Source organism: Zalophus californianus, chromosome 7, assembly GCF_009762305.2.
Source record: "Zalophus californianus isolate mZalCal1 chromosome 7, mZalCal1.pri.v2, whole genome shotgun sequence".
NCBI lineage: Eukaryota > Metazoa > Chordata > Mammalia > Carnivora > Otariidae > Zalophus > Zalophus californianus.
Genome location: NC_045601.1, coordinates 10,564,122 through 10,578,085, shown reverse-complemented (window position 1 = coordinate 10,578,085; position 13,964 = coordinate 10,564,122). Strand labels below are relative to the sequence as shown.

The 13,964-nt window shown below is 46.1% G+C and overlaps 1 protein-coding gene across 11 annotated transcripts in view; it reads left to right on the top strand.

Moving 5' to 3' along the window:
- ARID1B (AT-rich interaction domain 1B) overlaps positions 1 to 12,650 on the top strand; it is a 437,415-nt gene extending 424,765 nt beyond the window's left edge. For 7 of the 11 annotated variants that reach the window (XM_027601119.2, XM_027601117.2, XM_027601116.2 and 4 more), the window contains 4 exons: positions 743 to 839; positions 2,973 to 3,756; positions 5,801 to 5,931; positions 8,035 to 9,777. In XM_027601119.2, coding sequence (XP_027456920.1) covers positions 743 to 839; positions 2,973 to 3,756; positions 5,801 to 5,931; positions 8,035 to 9,777 — 2,755 coding nt within the window. Of the gene's footprint in view, positions 1 to 742; positions 840 to 2,972; positions 3,757 to 5,800; positions 5,932 to 8,034 lie in introns of all 11 variants that reach the window. The other 4 variants (XM_027601115.2, XM_027601112.2, XM_027601114.2 and 1 more) reach the window with 1 other exon arrangement.
- The last annotated feature ends 1,314 nt before the right edge of the window (positions 12,651 to 13,964 follow it).

The window sequence follows — 13,964 nt, the reverse complement described above, 5'->3', positions numbered from 1 at the left end:
TCTATTGCTCCTTTACACATGCTATTTTTATGGTATTTATAGCTTCTCAATGTAATGGGAGTTGAAAACTAAATGTTATGCATTCCCATTTTCAGATTTAATAGGAGCACATTTAAATCAGCCCTGTCACTCTTTTAAGTCCCCTCTGTTATTCTTTTCTGTGGCCTTTTAGGGTCATGGAGCTTCAAAATTTTGAGTAGTTATATTTTTACAATTAGTAGCTAACTCAGTATCATTTGGATTAATTGTGGAGTATACTTTTAAAAAATTGAACATTTTGTATTCATAATGAGAAAATAAGTAGAGACATTTTCCATGATTATAGGTCTATGCTCTGGTACTCCTGGAGGTCCTGCTTTGATTCTTAGATTGTTTTTCTTGTCTCTGGCTCTCGTTAATACCTCCCGTCATGGTGTTGCATGACGCTCGCTGCCCAGGTCCGCGTCGGTGGGTGGGGCGGAGACTCTGCTCAGAGGTAACAGGGGTGCCAACCTATCTGGCCGGGGCTCCTTGCACACCTTCCAACCAGGAGATTGGCAGCATTCCCAAAATGGGTGTTGCCATCCCTGTGGCTAAAAGTTAAAGTGTTGTTTCTGCTCGGCGTGCCTCTGTTGGAAGGTGTGTGCAGTGAAGGAAAGAAAAGACCACTAAGGAGTATGCGATTTCCAGAAATGAACTGTTGGTTTCTCTCTTGGTCTGAGGTCCTTTGACAATGAAGTGTTCTTTGAATGCCTTATTCTAGGCATGAACCTTACGGGCAGCAGTACCCAGGCCAAGGCCCTCCCTCAGGACAGCCGCCATATGGAGGACACCAGCCCGGCCTGTATCCACAGCAGCCGGTGAGTTGGCAAGCGGGCATGCATCTCTGAGCTTTCTGTTTAAAACCCCAACTTGTGTTACTTCTGAAGAGTTTTAGGAAGTATAAGAAAAATGAGTAGCATTTATTGAACAATCAGGATCCGTTTGCTTATGCTAGAAAATATTATTAAGATTTTGAAGTCAGCAAATTTTTAAAAAGCTCTGGATAGATGGTATCCTGAAACAAAGGTCACATGTTGTAGGAAGTAAAGGACGTTCAGCCTTGTCAAGAAGAGTCGGCCCAAGTAAAGAGTATTTTAAATATGTGTCTGTTGTGTGTATTGTCCTATCAAATGCCTTTTTTTTTAAGATTTTATTTATTCATTTGAGACACAGAGGTACAGAGAGTGAGAGAGAGAGAGAGAGCGAGCATGAGCAGGGAGAGAGGCAGAGGGAGAGGGAGAAGCAGGCTCCCCGCTGAGCCAGGAGCCCGATGTGAGGCTCCATCCCAGGACCCTGGGATCGTGACCTGAGCCGAAGGCAGACGCTTAACCATCTGAGCCACACAGGGGCCCCAAATGCCATTTTAGAAGAGAAATTTGTTGATGTTTTAAAGATGTGTAGATAAAAATAACTTAAAATATTAAATACCAAGAATGAAAGTTAATTGGCTTTTTAAAACTGAGATATTAATGACCACGTATTTTGCCCACATAGGATGGGTGGATGCTGGTTGATGCAACCATAGATCCTGAATTGTGTAATAAGATAACCTTGCAGTAGCCACTACTGCTGCAGAGAATTGCACGTCATGCTGTGGCTGTTCAGACACAGGAATTTCCTATTTCTTTCTTTATTTTTGTTCTTAAATGTTTTATTTATTTGAGAGAGAGAGTGCACACACGTGCGAGCGGGGCTGTGGGGGGTGGGGCAAAGGGAGAAGGAGAAGGAGGAAGCAGACTCCCCTCTGAGTGGGGAGCCCGATGCGGGGCTCGATCCCACAATCCCGAGATCACGACCCAAGCCAAAACCAAAGAGTCAGACGCTCAACCAGCTGAGCCACCCAGGCGCCCCAAGAATTTGCTATTTCTTTTTTTTTTTTTTTTAAAGATTTTATTTATTTGAGAGAGAGAGAGAATGAGAGACAGAGAGCACAAGAGGGAAGGGGGTCAGAGGGAGAAGCAGACTCCCCGCCGAGCAGGGAGCCCGATGTGGGTCTCGATCCCAACACTCCAGGATCATGACCTGAGCCGAAGGCAGTCGCTTAGCCAACTGAGCCACCCAGGCGCCCAAGAATTTGCTATTTCTAAACAACTTTTCAGGTGTAAGACCTCTGGTAGCATAGAGGGAGTTTTAAACATTTAATTTTACTGGAGCGTCTATGTGCAGTAAATTGTATTATTAAACCAGCTGATCTTAAGCAATTTCCAAATAAGGTGAAAGAACACTAATGATCACATCAGCATCTTTCTCACATCAGGAGGATCCCACCCTGGTCGAGTGCTGGTACCCGGGGCGTCCCCAGGAGGGGAGCCTAATACACAGGCAACACGGGCCCTGCTGTCAGAGGCTGGGGCCTGCAGGGCTTTCGGGGGAGGCTCTGAGCTGCACTGAAGTCGGGGTGGGGGCCAGAGACCGTAGAGTGTTGGGGCAGCAGGTCCAGTCTAAGGAGCCGGATGCTATGTGGAGACTTTCCTGTAAAGATAGGCCTAAGGAATCTCTTGACTCCAGGAACCTCGCAGGCTGGCCCTCGGGAAGCTCAGTCCGTGCCAGTGCGAGCCCTCTTCCTCCCTACTGAGGCCATCTTCATGTAACCCCAGGCCCCCGTCGGGCGGTGCCCGTGTGGGGGTCACCAGAGCTGTGCCCCTGGATTGCAGCCCTGGGAAATGCCAAGGGAGGAGATACCAGGAAAAAGAGAGAGGAAGCCTTTCTTTCCCCACAGAAAATGCCAAGCACATGCAGACAGACTTCGGAAACCCTCTTCGGAGTGTGACGCGGCGTTGTATAATCCCGAAATAGAGGGCATCAATTGTTAGTCCTTAGTTGTTATAGGAGCTTCCCATATTCATTTTGAAATGAACATTCTACCAGGTAATAACTGTTTTGCATAATTTAAGTGTGTGATGATACCTGTAAAAGCACATCAGTATGATTTGTCTTGATATGAATTTCAGAATTACAAACGCCATATGGACGGCATGTACGGGCCTCCAGCCAAACGCCACGAGGGAGACATGTACAACATGCAGTATGGTAACCAGCAGCAAGAGATGTACAACCAGTATGGGAGCTCTTACTCCGGCCCAGACAGGAGGCCCATCCAGGGACAGTATCCATACCCCTACAACAGAGAGCGGATGCAGGGCCCGGGGCAGATACAGCCGCATGGGATCCCGCCTCAGATGATGGGCGGCCCGATGCAGTCGTCCTCCAGCGAAGGGCCTCAGCAGAGCATGTGGGCGGCTCGCAACGATATGCCTTACCCCTACCAGAACAGGCAAGGCCCAGGCGGCCCCGCCCAGGCACCTCCTTATCCAGGCATGAACCGCACGGATGACATGATGGTACCTGATCAAAGGATCAATCACGAGAGCCAGTGGCCTTCTCACGTCAGCCAACGTCAGCCTTATATGTCCTCTCCCGCCTCCATGCAGCCCATCACGCGCCCGCCTCAGTCATCCTACCAGACGCCACCATCGCTGCCAAATCACATCTCCAGAGCCCCCAGCCCTGCCTCCTTCCAGCGCTCCCTGGAGAGCCGCATGTCTCCAAGCAAGTCTCCCTTTCTGCCCTCCCTGAAGATGCAGAAGGTCCTGCCCACCGTCCCCACTGCCCAGGTCACGGGGCCACCCCCCCAGCCACCCCCCATCAGAAGGGAGATTACCTTTCCTCCTGGCTCCATCGAGGCCTCACAGCCAGTCTTGAAACAAAGGCGAAAGATTACCTCAAAAGATATTGGTAAGCATTGCGGGCCTTGGCCTGAAATGAATCCCAGTTGTGATCGAGAATTCTAATTTTAGTTTAGATTTAGCTCCTGTTAATCTCCAAGGGATGAAATTCTTAGGACGGCAAACTATCAAGACATGTTTTTGTACGGGAGCGGTAGCTGAAAACTGCTGATCTGAGTTAAGAAACAGTGCTAGAGAGGAGCGTGAGTTAAAATGGTATTTTTACACATGAGTGTTATTTGTGTGAGGGAGTAGAGCTCCAAGTGAGAGACCAGGGGATCCTCAGTGACCATGTTTTCTACTACAGTTTGAGCTGTAAGATTGGGCCGTAACCAAGCACTTGATTTCCGTAGTGGTGAGTCTCACGGCTGAGAGGCTAATGAAATGCTCGGGTGGCCTGAGAAATTTTGAAGGCGAGCCACTCTAATTTGGGGAACCCCAGACAGACAGTGAGCTTCCCTGGGAAAAAGTAGAAGCCTGCGTGTAATATGTAGATAAATACATAGTACGATACACAGAATTTGATATGATGTGATGTGTAGGTACACTGGTAGATATGGGCCAAGGAATGATTTCAGTTGGATGCCGAGGTTGTTTGCTCATTCTGTTGGGGATGTTCTGAATACTAATCCCAGATCTGGAATATCTAGGAGTACACACCGGTTTTGTGCATTATTTTTGAAGTACTTTTAATATAGCAAAGGAAATTATAGACCTCGGTTATATAAGAAGCAGTTTTTTCAAAAACCTCAAAATCACTTGACTTGAGATCATTTACTACAGTGACTAGAAAATCAAAGATACTAAAGATTTTTTTCAACCACTGGAATTAAGGACATACTCAGGCAGAGCAGGGGAGAGAAGTAAGGACTTAGAGAGAGGCGTGCTGGAGATGAGAAGGAGATACAGACAGACACTGAGCACCGTTTGATATGTGGAAATATATATGTAAAAATATGCACATGTGTTTGTGTGCTTATGTATGTATGTGTGCATATGTTTGAATAAATAAATGTATTTAAATTTTTTATAAAATCTCTCTGTGCATCTTAGATCAGCATTTGTCGTCAGCCTGGGGAAATTTATGTTCCTTATTTGAAAAAGAAAGTTTGCTTTTTCTGTTACCAAAGTATCGTATGCCTTTTAGAAAATACGGAAAGTAGATGAAATTACAATAGAGGTGGAAACCCACGCCCCCCCCCAGCACGTGCGATTGCTGCTGGTGTGTGGTGCTGGCTCTTTCTCTGCTGAGTTCTGATGGCTCGGGCCCGCTCCCGCCTTGTGCTTCCGCCGGTTTCCTGAGACAGAAATCTCAGACATACGAGGGGCCTCTTCTCCTAGCCCCATCTTATGGGACTTGTAATCTTGCAAATGTTTTATCTAATCCTTGTGTCTTCTTCAGTAGCGGGAAGGGGGAAAAGAAAAGTGCAGCCCTTCTGTTTCCCATCCCAGGCTCAGACCAAGCTGTTGAAAAATCTGAACCTTCAAAGTGCTAATAATTGTCAACAGCATGTTCTGAAGGCAGGAGCTCAGACAGAAGAGGACAGCAAGGGAATATCAAGACTGTCTACCCCAGAATGCGCTGTGTGGGAATTCCAGAATGCGCTGTGTGGGAATTACATTTTGCCTGTATTCTGCCACCCTGAGACATTTGTGAATGGAGTGGGCAAAAGAAGACAAATACCATTTTTTGGTTTGACTCAATTACTAACACTCTGCTGCATCATTACAGAGTCTGTTAGGGGCTAAAGGAAACCAATCAGTGCTGAGAAAGGGCCCTTGTGCTCAGCCACCACCACCACCTCGAGAAGCACTTTTGGCTCATGTTTAACCAACGAAGCCAAAGGATCTTAAATAACCAAAGTTTCTTAGGAAGCTGTCCCCTCCATTTAGAATCTGGAAATGATCACGTTTAACCATGCCTCAGGACATTTGTTTGAAATCAGTATTTAACTCAACACTCGACTTCTTTTTTCTTACTCTTTTGTTATCTCCTGCCCTTTCGTGCACAGAGTTAATATGAATTATACCCTTCTTCTTTCCCCCGGTTTTAGTTACTCCTGAGGCCTGGCGTGTGATGATGTCCCTTAAGTCAGGTCTTCTGGCTGAAAGTACTTGGGCTCTGGACACTATTAACATTCTCCTGTATGATGACAGCACTGTCGCTACGTTCAGTCTCTCCCAGGTAAGCCGGCACCCGTCCAGCCAAGCGCCCAGGTAACAGAAGAAAGCTCGGGAGTGCACAGCGCGTGATCATCCCCACTGGATGCGGCCGCCCTTGTAGTTGTTACAGACGTAGCGCTGTCTGAGAATTTAGTCGGGAGTAATAACTCATTTCAGGCTCTAGTATAAACACACACGTACTTCTGTTTCTCACGAGAAAATACACAGGCGCGCGCGTGTGTGGGGGGGGGACGGGGGCTAGATAGTAAAAGTAGGTTGTTGTTTAGAATGAATGTCAGCAGCCGGCGGGAGGTGATCGAAATGTCACGTGAGGCTGGGACCGTAGTCAGCGTTGGGTATGCAGGAGCTTGCGACGGGACATACCCTACTTTCCAGGGAGACCGAACCTCTTTCTTTTAATTAGAAAGAAATGTTGTGTTATAGAAAGTGTACACTAGAGAGAACAGTTTAATGAACCGCCGTATCCCCATCATTCGGCTGAGATGGTTGTGAACTCATGGCCAGACTTGTTTCCTGGTCTGTTTCCTTCATTGCTGCCTCTCTCCACCTTATTTTGAGGCAGTCATTGAAAAGCCTGCTACTTTTAATAAGCTTAAAGCGCTCTGCTTTGTTCGACAGTAGACTTAAAGTAGCTTCCAGGGTAATTGCTAGAGGAGAGAAGGGGGGCAGAGGGCTAGGGAAAATTCCCCGGGAGTCAACGGAGCTGCAAACTTTTACAGAAATAGTTAGAAACAAAAATGAGGAGAGGTAATTCTCCCTACTGTGTATGAACAGTTCTCTGCTTTGGGTGAAAAAAGCCAAAACATCCAATTACCTTGCTTCTGTTGAAATCAGACCAGAATCTTCCACTTTGTCTTTCTTCTCACATTTAAGTCCTCATTATAGCCCTGAAAGGCAATTTTTCACTGGATAGGAAGTGCATTAATAAGGTTATAAACATCGCATGAAGCCCCTTGTAACAGAAAATACTAAAAAATGTGTCCTGGCTTTGCTAGAATAATTACCTTCCATCCTTATGTGAGCAGAATGAACGACTGTTGCTCACACCATTTTCATAACCAGAATTGCTTTAGTAACTTGCCCCTTTCCCCTGCCCTGGGAAAAAAAGTCAACTTTAAGTGGGGGAACAAACACCCAAACCTTCACATGAAAAAGTGTGCGTTCATCCCCTAAAAGGAGTCCTCTGTGGTCAGTCCTTGAGTGGCCCCTTACTTCTTAGTAATCGTTCCAAACCCACTTTCAGGAAACTGATAGCAGGATATGAAAGCATGATTGATTTCCAAAACACCTGTCATTAAAGAATCCTTCTGTACTTCCTTATCCTCCTTCATTGTCCCTGCATGTTGGAGGCGTGGGCGTGGGGGAGGGGCTCTGGGCAGTTGCTGATCACGGAGTGTGTTGGCCTTCTCGATGCAAACGTTTGCTGAAAGGAAACGAAAAGTGGCTTTTGTCTTTCAGCTGGAGTTGTGTTAGCTGAAATGTAAAAGTGCATTCTATGAGGCATTCTAATTCATTTATCAGGGACTAAATTGATTTGTTTTTAATTTTCTGTGTTTATGAGCTACTCCATTGCTGAAATTATCTTTTCCCCAAGATATACGGGGAGTGTAAATTAGGGTAACCTCTGGCACCTGAGACAAAAATAACCATAAAATTCTAAGAATAATAACCGTAAAAATCCAGGCAAGCAAGTCTCAGATGAATAGCAGAAGAGAACAGACTCACTTTGGGTGAATGAGTCTATAAAATCCACGTTCCCGCTCTTCTCATATGGAGTGCATTGTACCTGAGGCAGAAGAAAAGGCAAAGAACTTGGTAATATTCAAGAGAAGAAAATGACAGGGAAGTTTTCATGTTTATGGAGTAGGAAAGTCAGCGGCAAGTGGAAAACATGGTACACGTTGGTTTAGTTAACAATGTAAACTTCAGGAAGCCGGTTCTAGTGGGTATATGGTTTCTCTCTCTGGGCTTAGCCAAGAAGGAATTACAGCCTGTGACAGTCATCATCCTAAACCTGTATTGGTAGCTGTCAGGTTGTTGCCCTTCCCCACCGACCTGAGGTTTATGACGTTGTGCCCGTTCTTGTTCTTGTCTCCCTCTCTAGTTGTCCGGATTTCTCGAACTTTTAGTAGAGTACTTTAGAAAATGCCTAATTGACATTTTTGGGATTCTTACGGAGTACGAGGTGGGAGACCCCGGCCAGAAGGCACTCGATCGCCGTGCGGTGAGGAGAGGTGACAGGCAGCCGTTGGCCGGCGACTCGGGGAAGGAGGAGGAGGACGCTGAGTGTGTTGACGACGAGGACGACGACGAGGGCGACGAGGGCGACGAGGGCGACGAGGGCGAGGACGGCGGGAAGACGGAGGTGGAGGAGAAGGGCGGCGCGGCTCCGGCCTCTCCCGACGCCGCCGCGGACCCCAAGGAGAAGCCCAGGCAAGCGAGTAAGTTCGACAAGCTGCCGATCAAGATAGTCAAGAAGAACAACCTGTTCGTGGTGGACCGGTCTGACAGGCTGGGTCGCGTCCAGGAGTTCGACAGTGGGCTTCTGCACTGGCAGCTCGGCGGGGGGGACACCACCGAGCACATCCAGACTCACTTCGAGAGCAAGATGGAGATCCCTCCTCGGAGGCGCCCACCTCCCCCGCTTAGCGCCACTGGTAGGAAGACAGAGCAGGAAGGCAAGGGCGAGGCTGACGAGCAGCAAGAGAAGAGCATCATCGCGACCATTGACGACGTCCTGTCTGCACGGCCAGGGGCGCTGCCGGAAGACGCAAACCCTGGCACCCAAGCCGAAAGCAGTAAGTTTCCCTTCGGGATCCATCAAGCCAAAGGTCACCGGAACATCAGGCTGCTGGAGGACGAGCCGAGGAGCCGAGACGAGACTCCCCTGTGCACCATCGCGCACTGGCAGGACTCTCTGGCTAAGCGCTGCATCTGTGTGTCCAACATCGTCCGTAGCTTGTCCTTTGTGCCTGGTAACGACGCGGAGATGTCCAAACACCCAGGCTTGGTGCTGATCCTGGGGAAGCTGATTCTGCTTCACCACGAGCATCCAGAGAGGAAACGAGCGCCGCAGACGTACGAGAAGGAAGAAGACGAGGACAAAGGGGTGGCCTGCAGCAAGGACGAGTGGTGGTGGGACTGCCTGGAGGTCTTGCGGGATAACACGCTGGTCACGTTGGCCAACATTTCTGGGCAGCTAGACTTGTCTGCTTACACAGAAAGCATCTGCTTGCCGATCTTGGATGGCTTGCTGCACTGGATGGTGTGCCCATCTGCAGAGGCACAAGACCCCTTCCCCACTGTGGGACCCAACTCCGTCCTGTCGCCTCAGAGACTCGTGCTGGAGACCCTCTGCAAACTCAGCATCCAGGACAATAACGTGGACCTGATCTTGGCCACGCCTCCGTTTAGCCGTCAGGAGAAATTCTATGCTACGCTAGTTAGGTACGTGGGGGATCGGAAAAACCCAGTCTGTCGAGAAATGTCCATGGCGCTCTTGTCGAACCTTGCCCAAGGGGACGCGCTGGCAGCGAGGGCCATAGCCGTGCAGAAAGGGAGCATTGGCAACTTGATAAGCTTCCTAGAGGACGGGGTCACCATGGCCCAGTATCAGCAGAGCCAGCATAACCTCCTGCACATGCAGCCCCCGCCTCTGGAGCCCCCGAGCGTGGACATGATGTGCAGGGCGGCCAAGGCTCTGCTGGCCATGGCCAGGGTGGACGAGAACCGCTCGGAGTTCCTCCTGCACGAGGGCCGGTTGCTGGATATCTCGATATCAGCCGTCCTGAACTCTCTGGTTGCGTCTGTCGTCTGTGACGTACTGTTTCAGATCGGGCAGTTATGACACCCGAGAGAAGGCAGCATGTGTGAGTGAAGACTAGAGGCTCCCGTATCACTGGCTGTTTTCTGTTCTTGTTTATCCAGCGTAGGAAGAAGGAAAAGAAAATCTCTGCTCCTCTGCCCCGTTCACTATTTACCAATTGGGAATTAAAGAAATAATTAATTTGAACAGTTATGAAATTAATATTTGCTGTCTGTGTGTATAAGTACATCCTTTTGGGGTTTTTTTATTTTGTTTTCGTTTTTTTAACCAAAGTTGCTGTCCTAGTGCATTCGGAGGTCACTTTTTGTTTCTCACAGATTTTCTTTTTAATGTTCTTTTCTATGTTGTATTGCATTTTTTTGGGGGGGGAAGCAAATTGACTTTAATGAAAAAAATGTGGCAAAAGATGCTAAGATGGGAAAATTTCACCACACTGAGGCAAAAAGGTGAAAAATTATCAACTTCCTAGGCATGTTATTCTTCAGATAATGGAAAAAAAACAAAAACAAAACAAAACTGTATCCCATCGCCCAAAGCTCTGTGCAATAGAAACTTCTAGAGATGTAGGAATAGGGGCTCAAGGAGGTGTGTCAGTCAGTAGTCAAACTATGAAACGATACTGGTTTCTCCACAGGAAAATGGTTACATTAGGCTAGGAGCAAAAACAATGTTTTTTTTTTTTTTTTTTTAAGTTAAGATTGAAAATACGTACCTGACAACGATCAACGGAAACTGCTTTCTCACCACTACCGTCATGTCTGCTGTCTGTCTGACCTTCCACGTGACAGTTCTTCACAATTCCTTTAATCATTTTTTAAATATTTTTTTTTACTGCCCATGGGCTGTGATGTATATAGAAGTTGTACATGAAACATACCCTCATGCTTTCTTTTTCTTTTCTCTCTCTTTTTTTTTTTAGTACAAAGTTTTTAGTTTCTTTTTCATGATGTGGTAACTACGAAGTGATGGTAGATTTAAATAATTTTTTATTTTTATTTTATATATTTTTTCATTAGGGCCATATCTCCAAAAAAAAAAAAAAAAAGAAAGAAAAAAGACAAAAAACAAAAACAAACAAAAAAAAAACCACAAAAAAAAAAAAGAGGGTAATGTACAAGTTTCTGTATGTATAAAGTCATGCTCTATTTCGGGAGAGCGGCTGATCACAATTTGCTTCATGAATCAAGGTGTGGAAATGGTTGCATATGGATTGATTTAGACTATGGTTACCAGTACAGACAAAAAAGAAAAAATACAACTAAAAGGAAGAAACACAACTTCAAAGATTTTTCAGTGACAAGAATCCACATTTGTATTTCAAGATAATGTAGTTTAAAAAAAAAAAAAACTTGATGTAAATTCCTCCTTTTCCTCTGGCTTAATGAATATCATTTATTCAGTATAAAATCTTTATATGTTCCACATGTTAAGAATAAATGTACATTAAATCTTGTTAAGCACTGTGATGGGTGTTCTTGAATACTGTCCTAATTTCCTTACAGTGGTTTCATAGTAACCAAGTTCTTCCCAAGAAATAATAGGGGAAACCCCAGCCGTGTACTAACATAGTCCTCATCGCGAAGCCCTGAGGTCGGGAGGGGCCTTTAGGGATTACCTACCTTAGAGTGGGGAGCAACAGTTTGATTTTCTCAAATTACTTAGCTGATGAGCCTTTGTTTGAAGCAATCAACTCTTAACGACACTGAGGTATGAGAATTTCCGGTGTATATGGGAGGTGGCTGCTTAGCCCAGGAGCTCACTGGCCTGACAATGTAACGCTCTGCCTTTTACTAACCCCATCTTGATTTGAATCAGAGATCGATCTAATCCATGTCTCTTCTGTGTGCCTCAGAGGTATTTTGCATTTCGTTTACTCCACCGTGTATAATACTTATATTGTGCAATGTTAAAAAAAAATATGTTATATTGTATGTGGTGTACATAGTGCAAAGTGATTATTTCTATTTCAGGGCATATTAATATTCTCCTATTCCTTCCTACCTGGTGCGCAGTAGCTTTTTAATACTAGTCACTCCTAATTTAAACTTCTTCTTCCTGGGTCCTTGACTGTTATTGTGTCACACTCAGTTTCTTTGAAACTGCTGCAGAATTAAGCTGTTAGCGGACTCCCTTCTGACGCTACCTCTCCACCACCCTACCAGTCCCAGCACACTCAGACACCCCAAGTCCTTTCGCCAGACCTGTGGCCCCAGGGGTCGCACCCGGAAGAGTTAGACGAGAGCACGCAGCTGCGATCAGCGTGTGAAACGTGACTTGAGGGTCATGACAAACAGAGTCTTCTGCGAGCAGTGAAATCCTCCTCTGTCAACCCCCCGCATTACTTAGTCACACAGTCTTCGTACTTAACAATGCAGCTAAATATATGTTGAATTAAAGCCCCACTTATAAGTCTACTTTAAATACATCTGCTTGCTAAGAAGAGATTTTAGTGCTCCGAGCTTCAAATCCGAAGATTTGTACGCGGGAACTTGATAGGAGTCTAACCGTTCTCTTAGCAGAGCATGAATAAAACGTACACAGACTCTGACACCCCAAATCTTCTGTCATTCGAAAAAGTAAAATCATTACAAAAGACTGTTGTTTTCATGGTTTGAGTTGTAATCAATACCTAGAGTCTAACCATTGAGCAACAAGTTTTTACATGCTAATATGCAATGTAACCTCTAGAATAATCCAGGAAGACTTTAGCATCCTTTCTACAGTCACCCCAGAACCAAGACTGCAGAAGCCCACGAAGAACTTAACAGCCTGCCTGAGATCATCCTGCCTACAAACTGAGTTATTGCTTTGTCCTAAAAATTAGTTGTTTTTTTTCTTTTTTTCCCTATGAGGCTTTTCTGAAATTTACAGGATGCCCGTACTTTAAATGTGTACGAAAAAAAAAAAAAGATAAAAATAAAGGTGCAAAGAAAGTTTAGTATTTTGGAATGGTGCTATAAAGTTGAATCTGTTGGTATTTGAGTGCATTTTTTTAATGTCACATAAGAGATATCGGGTGGCATGTGCTCAGAAATAACTATTCAAATGTTTTGTTTGAGGTTGAGAATGATAGAGAATCCGTTTTCATTGGCGAATGTGGCCTATTCAGAAACTAGTTACGCTGTCTTTGAAAAGTTATAATAGAGAATGGTTTTTTAAGGGGTGGATGAGCAGTTGGATGATATAGTATGAGCTATTAACTACCTCTTTTATGGAAAGAATCTGGCCTTTGCCCTGAAATCCATCCATTTAAAAACTGTTGGAAATCTTTCATTTCCTGTCAAACCCCATGGACCAATTCCCATTATCTGTTCACCTGCAAGGAAGCAGAGAAGGTATTATAAATGAGCCAAAAATGACAATCCCAACAACCTGTCTTCTTCTGGCTGAGCTGTGTTTCAGTTCTTTACCGGAGAGCTGGAAGCCCAGCCGCCTGGCGGTTCCTGCCCTCTGTCCTCCACCCTCGCCCCCGTCAGCACCACAGAGAACTTCCTAGTCAGGCGAGCTTTCAGAGCCGCCAAGACCTATTTTTGGTGGTAGTATATAAGCCGCTAAGATGTCTCCTTCTTCACTAACTCAGCAGAGAGGTGTCCACACACTGCGGGCCCAGCCCTGTTCTAGGCTCCCAGGAGTCACTCACAAAGACCCTGTTTACAATCACATGATAGGCTTTGGGGTCAGACGGTGACAGACGCGGTTTCCAAATGTGGTGCTTACGTGTTGGGAACACTTAGTGCATTTTTGTTGACTGAAAATCTAAGGCTCTAGCTGCAGCTCCTCAGAGTGCGGTGGGAACCGCTGTGGACTGAGCATCAAGGATACTGAGTCAAGGCTCAGCGCCAGGCTGACCTATAATTACTAGGAAAAACGGTCTCCGCGGCCCCCTCCTGGCCCCTAAAATGGGAGTTTACGGCCTCTGGCTCCTTTCCTGCTCATGCTCATGTCAGGGCGCATGTGTGTTCTGGAGTGCAGGGGACAAAGCCTATCATGGGACCCAGTGATGCCAGGCCACTGGGTAAGCCCTTGGAAATGCAGGAATCAATCGAAACTCTACAAGAAGACCTTATCAAGGCCTTTTTTGTCCTTAGGTCCCACAGACCCTGCCGTGTGCCCGTGCCCATCTAGCTCCCCGTCACCACACTCCCTGCCTCTGTCTCTGATTCCCCAAGTCCTGCTTTTGTTTGATGATGCTCCAAGTCCTCCAGAAC